Source organism: Phyllopteryx taeniolatus, chromosome 9 (genome assembly GCF_024500385.1).
Source record: "Phyllopteryx taeniolatus isolate TA_2022b chromosome 9, UOR_Ptae_1.2, whole genome shotgun sequence".
Lineage (NCBI taxonomy): Eukaryota > Metazoa > Chordata > Actinopteri > Syngnathiformes > Syngnathidae > Phyllopteryx > Phyllopteryx taeniolatus.
In genome coordinates this window covers 10,616,317-10,638,951 of record NC_084510.1, presented here as the reverse complement: position 1 = coordinate 10,638,951, position 22,635 = coordinate 10,616,317, and the positions used below count along the sequence as shown (strand labels likewise).

Below are 22,635 nucleotides of genomic sequence, written 5' to 3'. Positions count from 1 at the left end.
CGTAGTCGGTGACAGTTATCATTATCACATTTTTAGTTATTGACACTAAATATTTTCTTTCCCATCTAACGCCGCCATTTTAGCTCAAAACGGTGAGAGTGAGGCGCGTCACAATGACGTCACGAATACACACTGGGGCAATTCAATCTGTCCGGGCATATCTCCTCCCCAAGCCGTCAAAAGACATATTCCTGACAACAAACACCAACACGCTGTAGTACGCACGACAGAGTTACGCAGCCCAAATAAGACACAGGTAAGTTTAACTTTTTCAAACGAGGACTTGAAGGTATAGTTAGACTAACATTACATGCTAATTTATCATCACAACACTAGACATGTTAGCTTACTTTTAGCCTGTGTGTCACGATTTTTTTGTTTTAGGAGAACGCCGCGGTTTGCCGGTGAAATGTGTGGAAGAACTGCGTGCACTCTGGCTCCGGATGAGGTGACCCGAGCCTGCTCGTACAGGAACCGGCGCGGAGAGCGGAGACAGCCTGGCTGGAAGGAGGGAGACGCGGACAAATACCGACCCTCCTACAACAAGAGCCCCCAGTCTATGAGCCCCGTGCTGCTCTCCCACAGGCACTTTGATAAGGTGAAAACACAAATTGAACATGCATTACTTGTATTGCTTTATTAATTCACATACTCAGAGTGCAATAATAAATAAACTTTAAAATACAAACATAAACTAGGTATGGTTCTAAATTTCCCTAAATAACCGTATATCAAAAAAAAAAATACATTCATGGCTAAAAACATGCCAATGCTTTTAGCCATGACTATCGCCTTAAGCCCCAACCCTAGCCCTAAACCTAACCATAACAAACGTCTTTGTATTTATTTCGTACAAATACGATACAGCGGCACGGTGGCCGACTGGTTAGAGCGTCAGCCTCACAGTTCTGAGGTGTGGGGTTCAATCCCCGTCTCCGACTGTGTGGAGTTTGCATGTTCTCCCCGTGCCTGCGTGGGTTTTCTCCGGGCACTCCGGTTTCCTCCCACATCCCAAAAACATGCATTAATTGGAGACTCTAAATTGTCCGTAGGCATGACTGTGAGTGCGAATGGTTGTTTGTTTCTATGTGCCCTGCGATTGGCTGGCAACCAGTTCAGGGTGTACCCCGCCTCCTGCCCGATGACAGCTGGGATAGGCTCCAGCACGCCCGCAACCCTAGTGAGGAGAAGCAGCTCAGAAATGGAAAAATGCGATACATGTTTGGGATGGTCATCTCGTTACATCTGCGTAGCCTGCCCTTCCCGCAACGCAGGAGCCCATCATGTTGCAGTAGGGCGTGTCCTGCCTAGAAACTATGTGGCAATCCTAATAACGCTCTATTTACTGTTAGCATTAATCTGGCGATTTCTAAAACGATGTCTTGTATTTGAATATAAAATGTGGGTAATCATTTTTGTTGTGCGTTTAGTTTTACAGTAAGCGCTAACTTGGGGGGTCAATATGGAAAAGTGCAAGTGGCTAGTGGCGTTAGCTTCGGCTAACCCGAATTTGTGCCCGTTTATCCAGTCAGGCGGTGCTGATTGCAGTTTCTCCTTATTTCATCTCAACATCCTGCCTTGAACGGGATGTTTCGGTGATAAGAATTTCAGGCCGACACAGAAAATGCAGTTTTGGGCCATTTTTGAAGGGTGACTTAGAAATGTGTACATGCCCAAACGGGCCAGTGTCTATATGTAGGTGGTGGCCCGACACAGTGGCGTAGTGACCCCGGGCCACCGTAAATGTCGGACCCTGACTACTAAAAGTGAATTACGTCCATTTAGATTTGTATCGTGTCCGAATCCTATGAACGTGTGATTTTTTTTTTTTACGCCAAAATCGAGGAACATTTGCATCTTTGTCAGAACCACAGAAAATCTCATCTGATTCAATTTTTAAAAACGTGGTTGCTTTTGATTGATTTCTTATAAACGTAATCTGAAAAGAACAAAACAATGTGCAAAACAATGAGAAAACGCGATTTTGGTGGACCTCCCCTAAATCCACGTGCCCGAAATCCAGCACAGCGAAATGGAAAGAAAATAGCTGCCAGTTTTCTGGATTTAGTAACATACCTAAATAAAGGACCATCAAAAAACTGAGATATTTTTGTGTATTGTTAAACTATTTTAGGAGCAGCAATAGTTGCAGTAGACACACTCATTCATTAACCGCGAGTTCCCTAACAGAAGGCATATGTTAAATGCAGATTGTTTTATTTTTGTTTGTGGAGCCTGCCTGACATGAAATTTTGATTTTGCAGTCTGTACTCTGACCTCGAACTGTTAATTAACTTTAAAACATGTCCAATTTTTACATACTAATTTGACGCTCATTTTTTCGCCCTAGCTGTATTTAGTCTCTCACTCTATAACGTTGCTCTGTTGCACTCTGTCTCTCCCTAACTCCAGTTTGTGTGCTGACTGTGTTCCGAAATTTCGTTTAATATGTGCACTGACTGTGTGTTTATTGAATGACAATAAGGCAAGTCTAAGTCTTATTAGTAGTAATTATATCATATAATTTGGACAAAATAAGTGAAATATGATAATTTCCTGCAGCACACAAAGTGGATCTGTTCTGCACACTGATGTGTCATTTCATAATGGTTGTGAATCACTGTAATACACAAGTGCAAACTACAACCACAATAATAATATTATTACATATAACATAAGTATTATCTTTGTAAAGACATAATTTTTAATACAATACTTTTGAATCTCATTTGCTGGTAGCTCACATGATGTCAATTTGTGTGCAGAATGCTCCCGTGGATGAGTGTATTTTGGCTTCCATGCGTTGGGGCCTGGTCCCTTCCTGGTTTAAAGAGAATGACCCAAGCAAGATGCAGTACAGCACCAGCAACTGTCGCAGTGAAAACATCCTGCAGAAAAAGTCTTACAAGGTACTTTGTGGCAAATATACAGATATAATACAGATATATTAGATTTAAAAGATACAGTACATCCATCTATCCACGATAGGTGGGGTACACCCTCCACTGATCACTAGTCTATCGCAGGGCACAAATGAACAACCATTCACACTTACATTCACACCTATGGACATTTTAGAGGCTTGGATTAACTGAACAGGCATGTTTCTGGAATGTGAGAACCCAAACAGGCACAGGAAAGAATAGTTCCTAGTATGGAAAGTATAGAAAGTAAGGAATTTGATTTCATAAATTTCCAGGCCTTTCAAAGTATGGAAAATGGAAACAATAGTATGGAAAAATATTCGTGTTTCAAAGACTGTTACAACAGCTCCTTTTTGGGAAACAACAAATTGAGAATATTTAAAAAGTAAATAGATCGATCTGTGTGTGTGTTTTTTTTTAGGCACTTATAAGCCCAGCTACAATTATTGTGTGAGAGCACAGTATTACACGATGGTCTTGGTGAATCCTCGATTCTGATTGGCTCAGAAAATTCCATCAGTGTACAGTATCAGCTGATAATGTACACCCTTCAAACGTCTCAAGCTTTAACTCGGTAAGATTTCACTCAACTCACATATGAGCAGGATGAAATCAACGCAAAGAAAACAACAAAATATAAAAATAAGCGATGAAAACGCTTGGCACAAAAAATGACAAATACGAACTGAACACTTCAGCGCTGATGTTTTGAATGATACCCTGCGACAATTTTATTCCGCCATCCAGTCAACGAAGACTGACCGAGAGTACAGCATTGCCAGCCTGAGAGCTTGCGTCAACAACGTAAATATTCTATTATCTAATTGTATAATTTCCCAAAGCTGTGTTCACAATGCAGGTCAATTCTGAAATGTTTTTCCCCAATGTGACATGCATGATTTTGTTTTTTTCAAATCTGACCCAGGCTTTTTTCATATGTGGAGCTAAATCGGATATGTGTCTGTGGATTCACACTGCAGGGTATAAGTAGCCCAAGTCATTTATAAATTACTGTCACAATATTAATAAAAAATAACAGTGTGCTTGCTAAAAAATTATGCTTTTGTTTATGTACGTGTAGATTCTCAATCACCAGGTCATGGAAGTACACAAAGGTTCAATCGAAGCAACGGGACTCTTCTAGTTTGTTGAATTTTTTTGTTTTTATCTTGTTTAACGAAAATGACTTAGGCAATTATGCTATTAGGCTAATGATATATATCATCATCTATTTACTCCATCCATCCATTTTCCATACTGCTTATGCTCACTAGGGTCGCAGGCGTGCTGGAGCCTATCCCAACTATCTTCGGGCGAGAGTCGGGGTACACCCTGAGCCCGCTGCCAGCCAATTGCAGAACACATAAACAATCATTCACACTCACATTCACAGGCAATTTAGAGTCTTCAGTTAACCTACCATGCATGTTGTTGGGATGTGGGAGGAAACCAGAGTACCCGGAGAAAACCTGCGCAGGCACGGGGAGAGCATGCAAATTCCACACAGACTAGGCTGGATTTGAACCCGCGTCCTCAGAACTGTTAGGCAGATGTGCTAACCAGTTGTCCACCGTGCCGCCCCTCAGAACTCAAATGTCACAAATTATTTTAATTGTTTACTGAGAAGTTTGGAAATTAGGGTCTGGAAAAAGTATGGAATTTTGAAATCTCAAATGTGTAGGTACCCTGGAAAATGCAAACCCCAGAGGAAGGCTGGGGCTGAGATTTGAATTTTGAACGCCGAACCTGAGAACAGTGGGCGTCCACCAACCTGCTTAGACCAACAATTTGTAGACAAACTATTAAAAAAATCCAGCTTCCATAAGATGTCCCCTTTAACATATAGCTTTGCTTTACCACCAAGGAGACCCTGCTGAAAGGACAGCGCTGCGTCATCCTTGCTGATGGCTTCTACGAGTGGAGGCGGCAGGAGAAAGAAAAGCAGCCATTTTTCATCTACTTTCCTCAGACTCTGAGATCCTGTGAGGAGAAACAAGATCCTGCCAATGATGCGACTGAGGCAAGTCAATATTTTTTGCCAGAAGTCACCCTAGTATAGTTTCCCCACTATATATATATTTTTGTATACGTACTGTAATGCCCTTGCATGTGGGAAAGGAGCGCCACAGTCGCCGATGCACTTGCGATTTATCGAACGCGGGAAGGACGAAACCTGAAACAATGATCACACTCAGGCACAAGCTACTGTCAGCCACAGCCCATGCCCAGACACTGACACACAGACTCGCTGGCGTCACATTATTCCACCAGGCCCTGCCTCTTGAAAGGCACATGCGTGTCTAACGCACACTACAATACAAAAAAAAAATTATATCCTTTTTTAAGTTTTTGTGTGTATTCAAGTACGTTTTATGTATTTAAAAAGTGTGTTACAGTAAGTACAAGTCTATTTTTTATGTGGTCTCTCGAGATCAGTGATTCTCAACCAGTGTGCCGTGAGCGCTCTTCAGGTGTGCCGTGGGAAATTATAAAATTTTACTTAATTGCTCAAAATTTTTTTTTACAAGAAATAATGTATCTTTGTTCATCTATTTATGCCAGTGACGCATAGTGACAGACAACTGATAAATACTTTTCTATTAGATGGCAGGAAGTACATATAGTAATTAACGTATCCACTTTTTGTGACATTTTTGTTTGTTGGTGTGCCATGAGATTTTTCAGTTGTAAAATACGTGCCTTGGCTCCATGAAGGTTGGAAACCACAGCTCTAGTTGGACGATTTTCATCTATTGTTGGTTAGGGTCTGTGATAAATGCTGGTTCACTGCATTAACTTTTTCTGTGTTGTGTTAGCAGCCAGAAAAAACATCTGATGAGTGGACAGGCTGGAGGTTGCTGACCATGGCAGGACTATTTGACTGTTGGACACCTCCTTCTGGAGGAGAGACCCTCTACACCTACAGTGTAATAACTGTGAGCGCTTCCCCAAATCTCCACAGTATCCATGACAGGTGAGGATTGAAGATACACCTTTAAACCTTTGCTTTGCTTAGGAGCTGAAGATGTTGTCTGTTACAGGATGCCAGCCGTCTTGGCTGGAGAGGAGGAAGTGAGGAGATGGCTTGATTTTGGGGAGGTGAAATCTCTGGATGCTTTGAAACTGCTCCAGTCTCAAGACATATTGACCTATCATCCCGTCTCATCGCTTGTCAATAATTCTCGTAACAACTCTCCTGAGTGCCTTCAGCCTGTGGACCTAAATCAGAAAAAGGTACTCAATTTAATGCGCTACTTAAGCCACATGAATACCACGTAAAAATGTTAAAAAAAATAATATATACTGGATAGTATATAAAATATATAGTCTCTGGCGGCTCCTTGGGGCACGTAACAATATATACTGTATCGAATATACCATAATTCTTTGTGTATAATGCGCAATTTTGTCAAAAAAAAATCTTCATCTTTCAATAGTGCATATTATTATTATTTCTTTATCCCATATGTGGCCTGTGATTAACTTGCAACCAGTATAGGGTAGACTTTGCACCGGTCTGATCGGTATCGGCCGATAATTAGCATTTTATGCTGATCGGCTTTAATGTCATTATTCGCCGATCCGATCAATGACTCCGCAAAAGACATTTACTCCACGTCGCCGTCGTGTAGAGTATGTTCAAATCCAAAAGCAATTTTATTTTTAGCCTTGTCGCTTGTCTTTTGATGTAGTGCTGTAAATATCTCACCACCAATAGTTAAAAAAAAACATCTCAGCAGTGTGGGACAGACAACACGTAATGCCCAGCTCAGACTACAAGACAAATTTGGTCTTTCACGATTGCACTGCCAGATCAGACTACAAGACAAATTTGGTCTTTCACGATTGCACGATGTCAGACTACTGCAATAAAATCTTGTATACCGTTACCACCGCATCCCATTTTTTACGATCACTGGGCTTCATTGTGTCAACTCAAAACGCGACCGGATACACTCGTTACCATGGCGACGACAACAAAATTGGATCGCGCTGTGTTTATGTAAGAGCAAAATGGGGGAAAATGTGTATTGGTGGTCACCCGTGTTCGGGAGAAGACGTTCATTTAAGGGTTGCTTGAGGTATGTTCACGTACTTTTAATGCGAAATGGCCTGCATGCAGGCAACATTTTGTAGCCTAGCAAGCTAGTGCTAGTACTAACAGTTGTGAATATGCAGGCGTTCTGTCGAAATCTTGCTCTATTTTGGTGTGTGTGAAGTAATTTAATTACAATAAAGTAATTTAATTATAGTAAGTTAGCACCAATTATTTCTTTCATGTTGTAATGTTGGTTTGACCTGACTGATTAGAATACATGATCTGACTAGAGCAGTGATTTCCAAACTTTATGGAGCCAAGGCACATATTTTACAATTGAAAAATCTCATGGGACACCAACAAACAAAAATGTCGCAAAAAGTGGATACTATGTACGAGATGATGGATGGATTGTCCTTTTCCAGAAATTACATTTTTCTATCTTGTGCCTTTCAGCCATTGGCTAAAATTACCTTGGGGTTACAGGTTATCAACCTCTTAGCATCACCCTGTTGTCTGATAAGTTTTCTCAACTCCTGGGTCAACATATTAAAAAAAAAAAAAAAAAAGTGTAAAGAGGCAAAGCAAGCTATTAAAAAAAAAAAAGTGGGTGTGGAGACCTCTCATCCCCCACGAACACGACGACCCTGCATACGTGTGGTCGAAATGGTTGAGCTTTAAAGTCTGCTGACAAATGTGACCATGTATCCCCTACAGGTACTCAAGCAGACAGCCAGCAGCAAGATGATGATGAGCTGGCTGGCCAGCGGCTCTTCAAAGAGGAAAGAGTCGGAGGCTTGGAACAGTCAGGAGGAAAGAGACAAGACAGACACTCCCAACAAGTCTACAGGAGCGCTTCAGCAGTGTCTGCAGGAGGCCAACAAAAAACCAAGAACCCAGTAAAAGAGAACTACTCGGTTTTGTATTTCAGCCCTCAAATGACATTCTTGTACCGTTATGAGCCACACAAATATATATATATTGTACCAGTGTTCAATGGTGGTTATGGAATTTCAGAAATAAGAAGGTTGCTGAATTTTAAGGTTTTTATTACCCTTATTTGAAAGGCAAAGACATTTTGAAACTTTACTATGCATTTATCATATTTATATATAATGATGAATGCCACTACTTCCACCATCTCACTTTTGCTTTCAAAGTTAGTCTGACAGCGATCAGAATTCTAATGTAGTTCATTTCCATTTTAACATGATTCAGACGATTGGCTATGTCAAGCACTTCAAGCAACTGGCAGTAAGATAGAGATTTACATGTTTGTCTTCTCCACAAAATGATTGGAATTGTACAGAAGTCCTTTAATTTGTTGTCAATTAAAATAAATGTATTGGCTAAGAGTACTGCGTTATGAATGATAGTTGTACTACTTCTCCAGGACCAAAGTAGGAGTGACCTTAGTATCTTGATTTGTTTCATGTTGCACCAAGAAGTAATTACTGTACAAGTCAAGAAGAACAGCGCTAACCAGCCATAGGCCAGTTTCATGTTGCTCCACAATAGGGTTATTTTGAACGAACACAACAACAACCTGCACACTTGAGTGACGGGACTTGTAAATTCTCTTAATTTTCATCATTGTGTACCAATTACGAGAACATCAATGGTCAATTGGAATGGAATTGTCACAGTCTGATCATCCAAATTTTAATCTCGATCCCTAACATTTATTCTGTTTGAAGGTTGTGTGAGGTGCAGCGTGACTCAAAGCCACAACACAAATAACAAAGGAGGGGAGCAGTGTTTCCTCTATTCATGCATTTGCAGTAGTGGCGCCCTGTGAATGTAAGACAATAACCACCAAAGCTACAGAAAAAAAACAAAAACAATCCAGTTTTACTCTCTGAAACACAAAGACGAATAGGATGTTTGAGCTCAACATAAAACAAGTGATTGTGAAAGCAGCAATATTCATAGAACTGAAAACATCTGTTGCCATTTAAACGTGGGAAAATACTGGACAGGAATAATAAGCATACAATGTTTAAGGTGTTCTTTGGGCTAGGAGACCGATACTTGATAGAAAATGCGTGTTTCCCATATATAAGGAGGAGGGTGCAGCATGTTGGTCATGTCAAATTGGTGAGCAAGACGCTGCTTGTATGGTGGGCATGAGGGGTCATCATGGTGGGTCATGGGAAGGAAGGATATTTAGACAAGGCATGACGGGGTGATGAGGGCCATGACGCAAATCTCCAGGGTCCTCAGCAGCTGCAGGTCTCCGCTGAAGGCTTGGCTCGCTCGTTCCTGTCCAGCTTAATCGGCTCCGGGAACTCGTTGTACAACTCCACCTCGGTCTCCTGGTTATAAAGACAGACAGAGGAGTTGCAAATGTTCGGCCAGAGTTGTCATCTTACCATAAACGCGTTACCTGTTTGAGAGCGTTACGTGCAATAGTCTGGAAGGCCTGCTCCACGTTGATAGCCTCTTTGGCGCTAGTTTCAAAATAAGGGATGTTGTTTTTGCTCTGACACCAGGCCTGTGCCCGCTTGGTGGTGACCTGAATGTACACAGGAGCATGTGGAATATTTTAGGGCAGAGTTAAAAAGCTTAAAAAGAACAAAAAGAGGAAGTCCGTCGGGACACCTGTCTGTTCTCTAAGTCAATCTTGTTGCCGAGAACCACAAAGGGGAAGTTCTCCGGGTCTCGGGGGCTGGCCTGGATCAGGAACTCGTCCCTCCAGCTGTCGAGAGTCTTGAAGGTGTTGGGGGCCGTCACGTCAAACACCAAAACGCAGCAGTCTGCCCCGCGGTAGAACGCCACCCCTAAAGACTGGAACCTCTCCTGACCTGCTGTGTCCCAAATCTGACACAAAATCAAAAGAAATTGCAACGGAATGACAGGGATTGAGAACGTATACAGTGGCAACTTGACCTTGCTCCATTTATTAGTATAAGTATAGTATTCACCATACAGGCAGTTCAGTGTGATCATTTGTTCCATGCTTTTTGTGAGTGTTTTCATTTTGTATTTGCCCTTTTGACTGTTTTTCCATTAAATAAACAGGTAACTGTTTCACACCTGTTTCCGCTTCACTCGACCGGCGGTGTATCTTAAGATCGCTTGTAACTCAAATCTTGGCGCGCAAAACCAAACAAAAACAAAAAATAACCACGAGATGGCTCATAACTTCAATAACTCTTAAGTTGCATAGATCATTTTATATTTGAGACTGGCACTCACAGGATGCACGTATGGAAACAATGAGTCCCAGCCCTGGAATAATGAATACCTGCAACTTATCACAGAGTACAGATACAGTTCTCCGCTATATGACGGTTGTTGCTTTGTCGCCCACCTATACTGCAGATTTTTATATGAACAATATTTTAGTTTTATTCATCGCTCTCGCTCAGTACATTGTTTCAGCCTGTCACAATTGCATTTTTTTTAGGACGATGTATTTTCCCAAAAATTGTCACGATAAATGATACTATTGTTGATGTTTTTTTTATTTAGACCACTGACAATGATATTATAGAGCATAATAAATTTTAAAAAACAATTCACTTTCAATTCTAAAGAACATTGAACACTGCCAATTTAATGTACAACAATAAATAAAATATTAAATCATATCATAAATCACTCAGGCTGTTCGGAAAAATTGAACTTAAATATTAAATAGGTATAGAGGTATGGAGTCATTAACCCATTAAAGCCTGCCAAATTTCAATGAATTAAAAAAACACCATCTATGTACTTGAAAGCGTTTGAGCTTTGTCACGGTTTGTAAATCAGATGCCTTACATTTTAATATCACTGTTAGTCTTTATTTTTATATGTTGTATGAATGTTGTCGTGTTATGAAATGTATCATTTCTGATGCCTGTATAATTTGTATAGCCTCTTGGCATTTGAAAAAAGAAATGTTCTCTCTCAATAAGCTTTTACTTGGTTAAATAAAGGATACATGAAAAGTAATCTAAGGTCCGCCATTGAACTGCTGGACTGTGATGTGAGACCTTTACCTGTCAATCAAATTATGCTGAAAATGAGTTTGCTGAAGTCAACTACTGCCTGAATATTGGTAACGTGTGGCGCTGTGGTTATGATTTAGAAACAGTTGTGTGAGTGTGGGTGTGTGCGTTATGTGAGGAACACACACACCAAACTCCGAGCGCTGACGTTTTAATGATGTCACTGCGGTCGAGTGGGCTTTTTAGCTCTAGCCCTTAGCTCATTAGCCTCACAGGCTAGCAAATGTAATAAACAGTTAGTTACTTTCCCCTTAAGTGTCCCAGTTGTGTGTATTTACGGGGCAAACACCATTCTGCCAGCAGCTAGTTGCGTCGTGAGTGACGGTGTGGGTGTCACCACAACAATAAAAATGTATAGAGTCCAGAAAAAACTCTGTGTCCATTGTATTTATGGAACGATAACCCACCCTACTCTGCCTCTAATTGGCTAGCACTAAGACGGAATTCTTACTTTTGATTCGCTGTGTGTGGAAGCGCTCTCCCCACATGCACGCGCAGCAAATTGGTCTTAAGCCATGCGTCTACAGACGCAGATTGAATATGCTTCATGTGTCTCTACTAATTTTTGTGCGTCTCAGATGTGGGGCGCGCATAAAACGAGATCCCTGAGTTGGGGCACTCGTAAATCAAAAAGCCAGAGGTCGTACAACTGAGGATATACTATACCTCTGAAAATCTTCTGAATTCAAACTGCTCTCATTAAAAGACCTCAGATGTAAAAACATGTTAAAGCTTTTCGACTTTTTTTGTGACACTCTAAAAGAAGTAGCAGCCTCAACAGGGGTAAGAGAAGACAAATGATATCAGCAGGAAGCTGACACATTCAGAGCAGTCAAACGTAGGTTAGGTTCATGGGTAGTGTTTTTACGTTTTAACAATGGGAAACTTTTTACACTTGTAAAAATGTTTAAAAAATGTGAGGTATTTGTGACCTTCGCATGACATGTCAAGTGTAATGTTTAATGTATTAATAATACTATTTGACTCTATATGAAATGTATTACTAATATTACGGCTAAATAACTATGGGCCATGTTCTCGTGTGCTTGAGTCAGCAAAGGCATGCAGCTGTGTGCTTTTATTATATATTGAATCATTTGTTTTTATTTGCTTTATCATTTGTCAAATATGTTAAAGTGACTCGCCCGCTCTGTGGTGCAAAGAAGGTTGGGTACCGCTGCTCTATACATGGGAGGCACACTCCCTTTTTGATTGATGGACCTCCAAACGTATTCAGCCATAAACACAGTATTCTGAATAAATTACTTTTATTCGAACTACTTCATACAGAATAAAGATACATGCTATTCTTCCAAGTGTGTGCTAGCAGGAGCGACGCTCACGTCATGACTGGCTGACGACACATCCGCTTTGTAATGTATTTTAATATTTAGTGTGCGCTAGATTTTAATTACATTTATGGTTCTCAGGAAAACTTCATGCTCCATGATTTACAGCCAACCTCAGACATCAATGAGTCACGCCCCTTTGGTGGTTGCGCAGAAATTTCCAAGCTATGCACGGTGGATGTCAGAAGTCTGTATGGGAGAATGCACGTAGGTGAAAGGTGCGCAAGTCAGGCGTGTTTTAAAAAAATAAAAATAAAAAACTGCGAACAGCAGAACAACGCACTGTATTAGAACCATAAAACTGCGTACAAACCTCAATTCCAATGAAGTTGGGACATTATGTAAAACGTAAATAAAAACAATACAACGACTTGCAAATCCTTTTCAACCTATATTCAATCGAATACACAACAAAGACAAGATATTTAATCTTCAAACAATCTTTCTTGTCCTTTGCAAATATTCATTCATTTTTAATTTGATGACTGCAACATATTCAGAAAAAGTTGGAAACGGGGCAAGTTTACCACTGTGTTCCATCACCTTTGCTTTTAAAAACATTCAATAAGCATATGGGAACTGAGGACACTATTTGTTGAAGCTTTGTAGGTGCAATTATTTCCCATTCTTGCTTGATGTACAACTTCAGTTGCTCAATAGTCCGGGGTCTCCGTTGTCATATTTTGCCCTTCATAATGAGTCACACATTTTCAAATGGGAGACACATCTGAGCTGCTGGCAGGCCAGTCTACTACTGGCACTCTTTGACTACCAAGCCACCCTGTTGTAAGACATGTAGAATGTGGCCTGGCATTGTCTTGCTGATATAAGAAGGGAGCATCCCTGAAAAATAAGTTGCTTTGATGGCAGCATATGTCGGTCCAAAACCCATATGTACCTTTCAGCATTAATGATGCCTTCACAGATGTGCAAGTTATCCATATCATGGGCGTTAACACACCCGCATACCATCACAGATTCTGGCTTTTGAACTTTGTGCTGAGAACAATCCGGATGGCTCTTTTCCTCTTTGGCCTGGAGGACTCAACAGCCATGATTTCCATAAACTGTGAATTGTGGACTCGTCAGACCACAGCACACTTTTCCACTTTTCGTCACTCCATCTCATTAATTAGGGCCCCCAGAAGCTGTCCGCGTTTCTGGGTGTTGTTGATATGTGGCCTACACTTTGCATAGCAGTTTCTTTCACATTCTTCAACTTTCCCACAGTCTTTTGTTGGCCCTTTCCGAACGGTTTGGGAACATGTTACAGGCATCAAATTCAAAATAAGAATATTTGGAAAAAAACGATAATGTTCATCAGTTTGAGCATTTAATATATTGTCTTTGTAGTGTATTCTATTGAAGATATAGTCCCCTCCAAAAGTATTGGAACAGCAAGGAATTAAGTAGTATTGGAACAATATGACTGATGGGTGTTTCTAGTTGCTTAGGTGTTGCCTTTTAGATTGATTGCTTAAACATTAGATAGTGCTTGTTTATTCACCTGTGAAAACTGCATTTGCTGTTAAGCAAACATGAAGACCATAGAGCTGTTTATGGGAGAAAACCAAATCATTTTGAAGCTGAGAGAAGAGGTAAAATCCATCAGAGCTATTGCACAAACATTGGGCATACCCAATACAACAATTTGGAATGTCCTGATAAAGAAAGTCAGTGACATCACTGCCAACCTCCACAGGGCAGGGGTGAAGGTATCACAATCCACTGTCCGAAGAAGACTTTGAGAGAAGAAATATACAGGCCATACCACAAGATGCAAACCACTCATTAGCAAAAACAATCGGAAGGCCACATTGGATTTTGCAAAGTAGTACAAAGATTAACCTAAAAAGTTTTGGAACAAGGTTTTATGGACTGATGAGATCAAGATTAACCTTTACCTTTAAGTGATGGAAAGCCCAAAATATGGAGAAAGAAAGGATCTGCTTATGATCCAAAACACACACGCTCATCTGTGAAGCATGGTGGAGGTAATGTCATGCCTTGGGCTTGCATGGCTGCTTCTGGAATGGGCTCACTCGTCTTAATTGATGATGTAACTCATGATGGTAGCAGCAGAACGAATTCTGAAGTCTACAGAACCATTTTGTCTGGCAATTTACAGAAAAATGCATCAAAACTAATCGGCAGAAGCTTCATCATGCAACAAGACAATGACCCAATACACTCCGAAACACAACAAAGGACCACATCAGGGGGGGAAAGTGGAAGGTCTTATACTGGCCAAGTCAATCACCGGACTTTAACCGAATAGAGCATGCATTTTACCTCCTGAAGAGGAGACTGAAGGGAGAAACCCTCAGAAGCAACTGAGAACTGAAAGAGGCTGTAGTAAAGGCCAAGAAAAGCATTTCAAATGCAGAATGCAACAGTCTGGTGAAGTCAATGGGTTGCAAGCTTGAAGCAGTTATTCCAAGTAAGGGTTATGCCACCAAATACTAAATCACTTTGGAGGGGACTGTAGGTTGAAAAGGATTTGCAAATCATTGTAGTCTGTTTTTATTTATGTTTTACACAACGTCCAAACTTATTGGAATTGAGGTTTGTAAATTTTACTGTGTCCTTGGGTCCCTTGAAAGGCACTAAATACATCTTAGGTATTCTTTTTATTAAAAGATGATGAATGAAATGTACACTGGGAAGAGACTCACCTCCCAAACACAATGACACTAATCCTCCCCCTCTGTACGTGCCACTGTGTCCGCCACGCATAAGGTTACTGGTGAGCACATTATTTATTGTTCGTTTTGTTTTAATATACAGTCATTTAATACTTATTTTACACTTGTCTGACTGTTAAGGGTGTTAAAAAAACCTCTGCGAATGCCTTACGTCACTTCTATGTTCACGATGCTGTGGTCATGAATCAACAAATGATGACCTATTATGAAGCAGTTCATCACTTATTTGTACATTTCTATGTGCAGTTACAAATATTAAATGTTACTTCAACCATTTTGTGTACAGTTAATAAAGGTTTCATGATGGGACAGTTGGACCCTGCAAGGGACTAATATTTCCAACTGGAAATTACAGAAAAACAAAATCAGAAATCAAGTACTGTCCTCACAAAGGATTGTGTTAGATCTAAGTCCACCACTCAAAAAGGCTTGTCGGACCCTGCATTTCTTGAGACGGTGAATTTTGGGTTTTCATTAGCTGCAAGCTATAATGATCAAAATTATAACAAATAAAATGATGACATATTTCGCTTTGTGCAGTGACTATATATCAAATACGTACACTACCAATCAAAGGTATGGACACACTTTCTACTGCTATTGAATGAGAAACTGTGTCCAAACTTTTGATTGGTAGGGTGCAATTAGATGCAATTGTATTTACAGTATCTCTTGGAATTGTTGCCGAAGTTACAGCATGGGTTAAATACCTGCATTGTGACAAGTCTGTCATCCACCATGACTTCTTTCGTCAAGAAGTCCGCACCTATCGTGGCTTTGTACTGGTTACTGAACTTCTTATTCACATACTGGTTCATCAACGAGGTCTTCCCCACTCTAGACAGGAACCAAGCACAGGAAATTAAGCCGAGTTGAAGGTCAGGGACAAAAAAAAATAAATTATTTCTTTAATTTCTGTGTTTGTGTGCATTTGTTGTAGAGTGGTGAGAACAGAACAAGTGGTGCTCTTTACAGTAATGCATCCATCCCAGGTGCAGTGGAAGCCACTTGAGCTTTAAGGAGCAGGACCACTCACCCGGAGTCTCCGAGGATGATGACTTTGAGGAGGACTTTCTTCCTTGAAGTCATTGTGCCTCAGCTGGAATGAAAAAAAAAAAACCATAGAGGGGAAATTAAAACTCAAATATGCAGGAACTCCCCCAAAGTGGACAGATCGCTCCAAAGCAGCACAATTGTTCTAGATACGTACAACACCACAGGAAAAATAGATATTACAAAAATGTGCAAACAGACAAGGATGATAATAATAGCCTCGACATGCAATTCATTCACATTATTGTGTATTGTAATTTTTAATAAAAATACGATCTTGAACCAGCGTCAGGAATGATGTCATATAAGACTTTAGTTCAGTGAGCATTTATAATCCCACATTGCAATTTCTTTGGCTTTTTGTGATGCCACCCTACTACACGGCACCAGTTATGGCACAGAAGATCAATATGACCAAAATGTAACTTACAGAGGGGATCACGTCAAAGTTCCGTTCCTACTCCCTACCATAGTCTATCACTAGCCTACATGGAGTATAAAAGTCATAATTAGAGTAAATATTTGTATGAAAAACACTGAGGGAACAAATAAAATGAAATACAATAAGGACGGCAGTAATGGGTGTGCCTTCTTGTGCTGTGTTACAAAGTTCTATTATGTCGTGCACTGTTCTTCATCTCGAAATGTCGTATGTCGGACCTGACGTAAACGGAGGACGCTGTGTACTTTAATTTGGGAAAGCAGTCCACACGTCTCTGTCCTGGCTGCTCAGTATCATATGGCAAGGTTGACAAGAATAATTAAATAAGAATCTAATGCATGTCTTTCTGTGAAGATACTCTCTTCCTAGGCACATACAACACTAGTCAACAAATATATTGTCAAGATTTTTTTAGCTGATTAAGGACAATTTTAATGCACTTAATCCAATTATCTCAATGGTTTTGCTCAATCAGGTCAACTTTTTTTAACCCTCTTAAATTGTTCATTCTGTTATAGTGCATCCATTTCCTAAAATAATTTAAGTGATTTTTTTTTTTTTTTTTTAAATCAATGTACACACAGCACCCCATATTGACAGAAAAAAAACGGAATTGTTGACTTTTTGCAGATTAAAAAAAGAAAGACTAGAAAGATATTCAAAAGACTATTGAATATGAGACAACAGTTCATAATATCAGCTTTTATTTCATGGTATTTACATCTAGATGTGTAAAACAACTCTGGACAGAGCACCTTGTGTTTGAAGCCACCCACTTTTCAAGTGAACAAAAGTATTGGAACATGTGACTGATGGGTGTGTCTAGTTTCTCAGGTGTTGCCTTTTAGATTGACTGCTTAAACATTAGATAGTGCTTTGTTTTTTGGCTTTGGGTCTTACCTGTGAAAATTGCATTTGTTGTTACGCAAACATGAAGACCAACAAGCTGTATATCGGAGAAAAGCAAACCATTTTGATGATGAGAAGAGGGAAAATCAATCAGCGCTATTGCACAAACATTGGGCATAGCCAATACAACAATTTGGAATTTCCCGAAAAAGAAAAACTACTGGTGTACTGAGCAACAGACAACGAACAGGTCGGCCAAGGGAATCAACAGGAGTTAAAGACAGTAAGATTATGAGAGCTGTGACGAAACACCCAAACACAAGTCAGTGACATCACTGCCAACCTCCACATGGCAGGGGTGAAGGTATCACAATCCACTGTTTGAAGAAGACTTCGAGAGAATAAATATACAGCCCATAACACAAGATGCAAACCACTCATCAGCAAAAGGAATCGGAAGGCAACATTGGATTTTGCAAAGCAGTACAGAGATGAGCCACAAAGGTCTTGGAACAAAGTTTTATGGACTGATGAGACCAAGATTAACCTCTACCAAAGTGAAGGAAAGGCCAAAATATGGAGAATAAAAAAATCTGCTTATGATCCAGAACACACAAGCTCATCTGTGAAGCATGGTGGAGGTAATGTCATGGCCTGGGCTTGCATGGCTGCTTCTGGAACAGGCTCACTAGTCTTTATTGATGATGTAACTCATGATGGTAGCAGCAGAATGAATTCTGAAGTCTACAAAACCATTTTGTCTGGCCATTTACAAAAAAAAAAATGCGTCCAAACTAATCTGGAGAAGCTTTACCATGCAACAAGACAATGACCCAAAACACATTGCCAACACAACAAAGGACTTCATCAGGGGGAAAAGTGGAAGGTCTCAAGGCCTCTTTATACTCCCGTGGTCGTGCGGCCTACAAAGCCCGCATTGCATCACATGACCGACGAATTGCCCCGCGTGGCCCCTCTGCGTAGCTTGACGCGCACACGGCAAAAATAGTTGCTGGGCATTGAACGCAGCGGAGATCATTTCTTGTGAGTCGTCCGTTTTAGTCACATGCTGTGATGACGTACTCAGAGCGCCCCTTGGTTCTACATACCATCTACGCCGCCGCCTTCTTGATCGATTTTGCAGCATAATTAAACATCATCTGGTCATCTAGGTCCATTTGTTCTTGCAGACACTGTTCCACAGTCGCCATTGTTGTTGATTGGTTCCTTGTTACTGAAAGGAAAGTTAAAACGGCTACCGGAAATCACCCAAAAAATGCAGCGGCAACTCCACCCTGTGGTGTCCTAGCCAATACCAGCCGTAGCGACACCCCCGACTTGGAGGTGAACTGCAGTACATTTTCAAAACTGCGCGCGTGGGTTGTGCTCGAGTATAAAAGGCAAACTACGCACGGGACAGCCGCAGTGACGTCAGCGTGGTTGCCATCCTCGCAAGTATAAAGAAGCCTTTAGACTGGCCAAGTCAATCACTGGACCTTAACCCAATAGAACATGCATTTTTCCTCCTGAAGAGGAGACTGACGGGAGAAACCCCCAGAAACAAACAAGAACTGAAAGAGGCTGCAGTAAAGGCCTCGAAAAGCATTTCAAATGAAGAATGCAACAGTCTGGTGAAGTCAACGGGTTGCAGGCTTGATGTGGTTACTGCAAGTAAGGGTTATGCCACCAAATATTAAATGGTAATCACTTTAAGTTAATTTAATAAGTCTGTTCCAGTACTTTTGCTCACTTGAAAAGTAGATGGCTTCAAACGAAAAGGTGCTCTGTCCCGAGTTTAACACATCTTGATGTAAATAGCATGAAACAAAAGCTGAAATTCTGAACTTTTGTCTCATATTCATCTTTTGATGTGAAACCCAAATGTCTTCAGCATCCAACAAAAACAAAAGAATTGACCTTGCCGTTGCAATAATTTTGGAAAAAACTGTAGCTTAGTTCATAATTCAAAATTTTGAACAAAATTTACCATTACAAAACTGAACTAATTCATAGTGTTTTCTCTCAATATATTCCTGACGGCCTATTCCCCTTATGCATTCTGTGGCCGCACTGAATAGGTTGCCAAAAACAGCTTTTATCCGCTGACATATGAAGGCACTTAAGTGTATTCAGACAGGTTTTGTCTCTTGAAGAAAATGAACTTTCGTCAAAAACCATTCTTTGACGCCAGAATGAGTGTGTTCTCAATTACGTTTATTAGGCAGAAATGAAGTTCAGTTCACGTTCACACAAAATATTAACTAGTTCATGAACTTTCGCTCATTGAATTTGTTTAGGTACAACTCTGATTGTTTTACTGCATCACCCATGGCTCTAAGACTTTTGACTGAGAGTCTGCTGGCTCATGTGAGCCATCTGACCAGTCTAAAGGCTGCAAGGTGATCATGATTTTGGGGTGGTGTTGTGTTGATGTTGGTGCACAACAGTATATAATGGCAACATAAGCCATGATACAAACTTGAACGATGCGAGTCCGACAGCGACGATGTGTAGCTTTACCAACTCTATGGGTTTCTTTGTAAATAAAGCTGCATAATAAGCTCAAACTGACAAATGCACATCACGTTCTTGCGAATTCGCACTATGATCACAAGAGTGAAAAGACCTAAATGAACAAACCACAGTCACAAGACAGCATTAAGAATGGAACCAGTGTTAATCAATACACGTTTTTTACTCTATGAGAAAAAAGACTGATGACTGCATGTTTTTGTTCTAAATAAATGTATTATTTTTCTATTGTATCTAAATGAGTCAAACACTGAGGTGGGGGCAAGCATTGAAATACCTGCATTTACATGCAAAGTAAGACGATTGTAGTGATTTACAGGTGGAATGACTATACTAGCATAATAGGCACTCATAATCACATTTAACCCGAGTTCAGAAACATCACTAAGCATTCCTCACTTCAGCTGCGTGTGCTGAATGCACCATTAAAGCACTACATCCAGCTGGGCCGACCAAAGTCCAAACTCGTGTCACTTGATTGGATTAATTTTAGAGTTTTAACTATTTTTCCTCAACAAACAGTCAGGAGGTGTACTTCCACTTTTCGTTTGGCTTATTTCGTGGGAAATAATGCACGGAGAGAGACCACAACGCTTGTAAAGGGTGCCAAAGTGCGAGGGCAGCGGCGCTCCTAATCTGCACCCCATGACACATTGTCAGCGACGGATCACATGGTTGGACAACACACGGCTGACGGAACCATGACTTACCAAGCAGTTTTGAGCTCGGCAAACAGGGCTTCAATAACGGCCATTAGTGTGAAAAGAAAAAAAAAAAAAAAGAAAAACGTAACCGAGAAGCACAAGTACATCCAGGTATTCGATGACAGCGAATGCACCGTCATCATTTTACTCCCGTGAAAACACCCGATGACAAAACAAAACCAAAACACACACCAACAAATAGATACAAACTATGTAACACATCTTGAAACGTTGCATCATGAGTGCAAAGCGATTATTTACTTTTTTAGTCACATTTTTGCTCGTTTTCACCACCAGCTATCGATTCGGCTAACGTTTAGCAGAACAACGGATGTTGGGAAATGTTAACAAGATTCGCCGCTGATATTGACGGAACCAACGTGTGAAAATATCATAAACCATACCTGTGAGACGATCCTGTGGTAAAAATACCAAAAGCGGACTTTTCCTCAGCCTCCGTTCCTAACGTTATCTAACGCGCAGATTAGCAAAACGGGGGCTAGCAGTTCCTTTTAAATGTCTGTCGTAGCAAGAGTGCCCCTTTGAAGCCTCGACAATGTCCTAATATATGATAACTATCCGTCCTCACTAACTCTGCTAGTCGAAGTGAGCGCTGTCAGTGGCAGCGTAATCTCACTTGTCGATTTGCTACACTGGTGTCTTGTTGTCGTTGACGTTGGCTTTTCCTGTATGTCGAGCTAATGAGCTAAGCTAAACCAAGCCGTTAGCCACTCTCGCTACTCGCTGTCGTCCACTTTTCTCTCTGTCGTCCACTTCCTCCAAAACAAGCGCCGTCGGGTACGACGACGTCACACGCTGGCTACGCCTTGCTCAGCTGCTCCATCCAGCCCAGCCAATAATAATAATAATAACAGCAGGCAGGCGCACGCTTTCACACAGAATTGATAAGTTTTTCAAATGGATTTGGGTCGTTCCAGAATTGGAGGACATGCTATTTCAAATAATCCATGCGCAAAATACAGAAACAACAAGCATTTATTTTGGTATAAATTATAGGTGTCCTGACACCAACATAAAAATCTTATCCCAACTGTGAAGCATGGTGGAGGGAGCATCATGTTATGGGTGTGCTTTGGTTCCTCTGGGCCTGGACACCTTTCTGTAATCAATGAAAAAATGAATTCACAAGTTTATCAAAATATTTTGCAGAAAAAAACTTGAGGGCATCTGTGCAACAGTTGCAGCTCAAAAGAGGATGGGTGTTGCATCAGGACAATGATCTAAAACACAGAAGCAAATTAACAAATAGGCTTCAGAAGAAGAAAATACATGTGCCCCAGTCAAAGTTCTGACTTCAACCCGATTGTGATGCTGTACCAGAACTCCAAGAGAGCTATTCACACTGCTATTCATACTGATATGCCAGGAATTTTGCTAAACTGCAATAGTTTTGTTAAATCCATGGGTTTGGTTACTTTTCTTCCCTGTCCTGTGAATGTTTACATGTCATGCTCTATCAAAATATGAAAAAAAATATATGATTGTGTGGTATTCATTTACGCAAACAGTTCGTATATTACTGTGATTCTCTAATTCTGAGTGTGGGCTGTTTAAGGGCGGGCCTGTTGATTGGCGGTTGTGACGTCAGCAAAGGTGATAGAGCAAAGCACAAAGGAACATTTCAGATGAAAGTGCAACGAACGTTGGTTCAAGTTAGCTTGATCGTGAGTTGTAGCTGATAGCAGCCGCTCGTGGCAATAAAGCAATCTAAAATGCATCGCCAACCATGTCATCCTTGACCACATATGAGGGCATTACAATATAGTAATGCTAGAAACAACCCCCCCTTACTTTCTGCTCAGACTTTGTGCTGCAGTATTAATGGAATGGTACACAGGTATGACAATTATATCTTTAGGAATTATTTATCCCTGTTTCATCTTGGTTGTTTTTTTTTTTAAAGTTTTGGTGGGCCACAGAGGATTTTTAGATTTCAAATTTGGCAAATTTGGCACTCATTTTGAGTTGGGGGTGGGGGAGTAGTGTTTTAATTCCAAACATCTCAGAAAATGGGCAAAATGT

General features: G+C 40.6%; 2 protein-coding genes across 3 annotated transcripts; one reads left to right on the top strand and one right to left on the bottom strand.

Annotated features, from left to right (window-relative positions):
- Positions 1-102: 102 nt before the first annotated feature.
- On the top strand, positions 103-8,318 carry hmces (5-hydroxymethylcytosine binding, ES cell specific). 2 transcript variants are annotated; one of them, XM_061784671.1, is made up of 7 exons: positions 103-256; positions 385-598; positions 2,766-2,909; positions 4,789-4,944; positions 5,744-5,898; positions 5,966-6,158; positions 7,681-8,318. In XM_061784671.1, the coding sequence occupies exons 2-7, from the start codon at positions 410-412 to the stop codon at positions 7,864-7,866; spliced, it is 1,023 nt and encodes a 340-aa protein (XP_061640655.1). In that variant the 5' UTR covers positions 103-256; positions 385-409; the 3' UTR covers positions 7,867-8,318. The 2 variants fall into 2 exon arrangements, with proteins under 2 accessions (XP_061640655.1, XP_061640654.1); XM_061784670.1 differs by having other exon boundaries at positions 5,741-5,898.
- Positions 7,996-21,393, bottom strand: rab7a (RAB7a, member RAS oncogene family). The gene is made up of 6 exons (XM_061784672.1): positions 20,997-21,393; positions 16,049-16,111; positions 15,723-15,849; positions 9,565-9,783; positions 9,350-9,478; positions 7,996-9,278 (listed from the first exon to the last, which is right to left on the bottom strand). The coding sequence occupies exons 2-6, from the start codon at positions 16,099-16,101 to the stop codon at positions 9,183-9,185; spliced, it is 624 nt and encodes a 207-aa protein (XP_061640656.1). The 5' UTR covers positions 16,102-16,111; positions 20,997-21,393; the 3' UTR covers positions 7,996-9,182.
- Between the last annotated feature and the right edge of the window lie 1,242 nt (positions 21,394-22,635).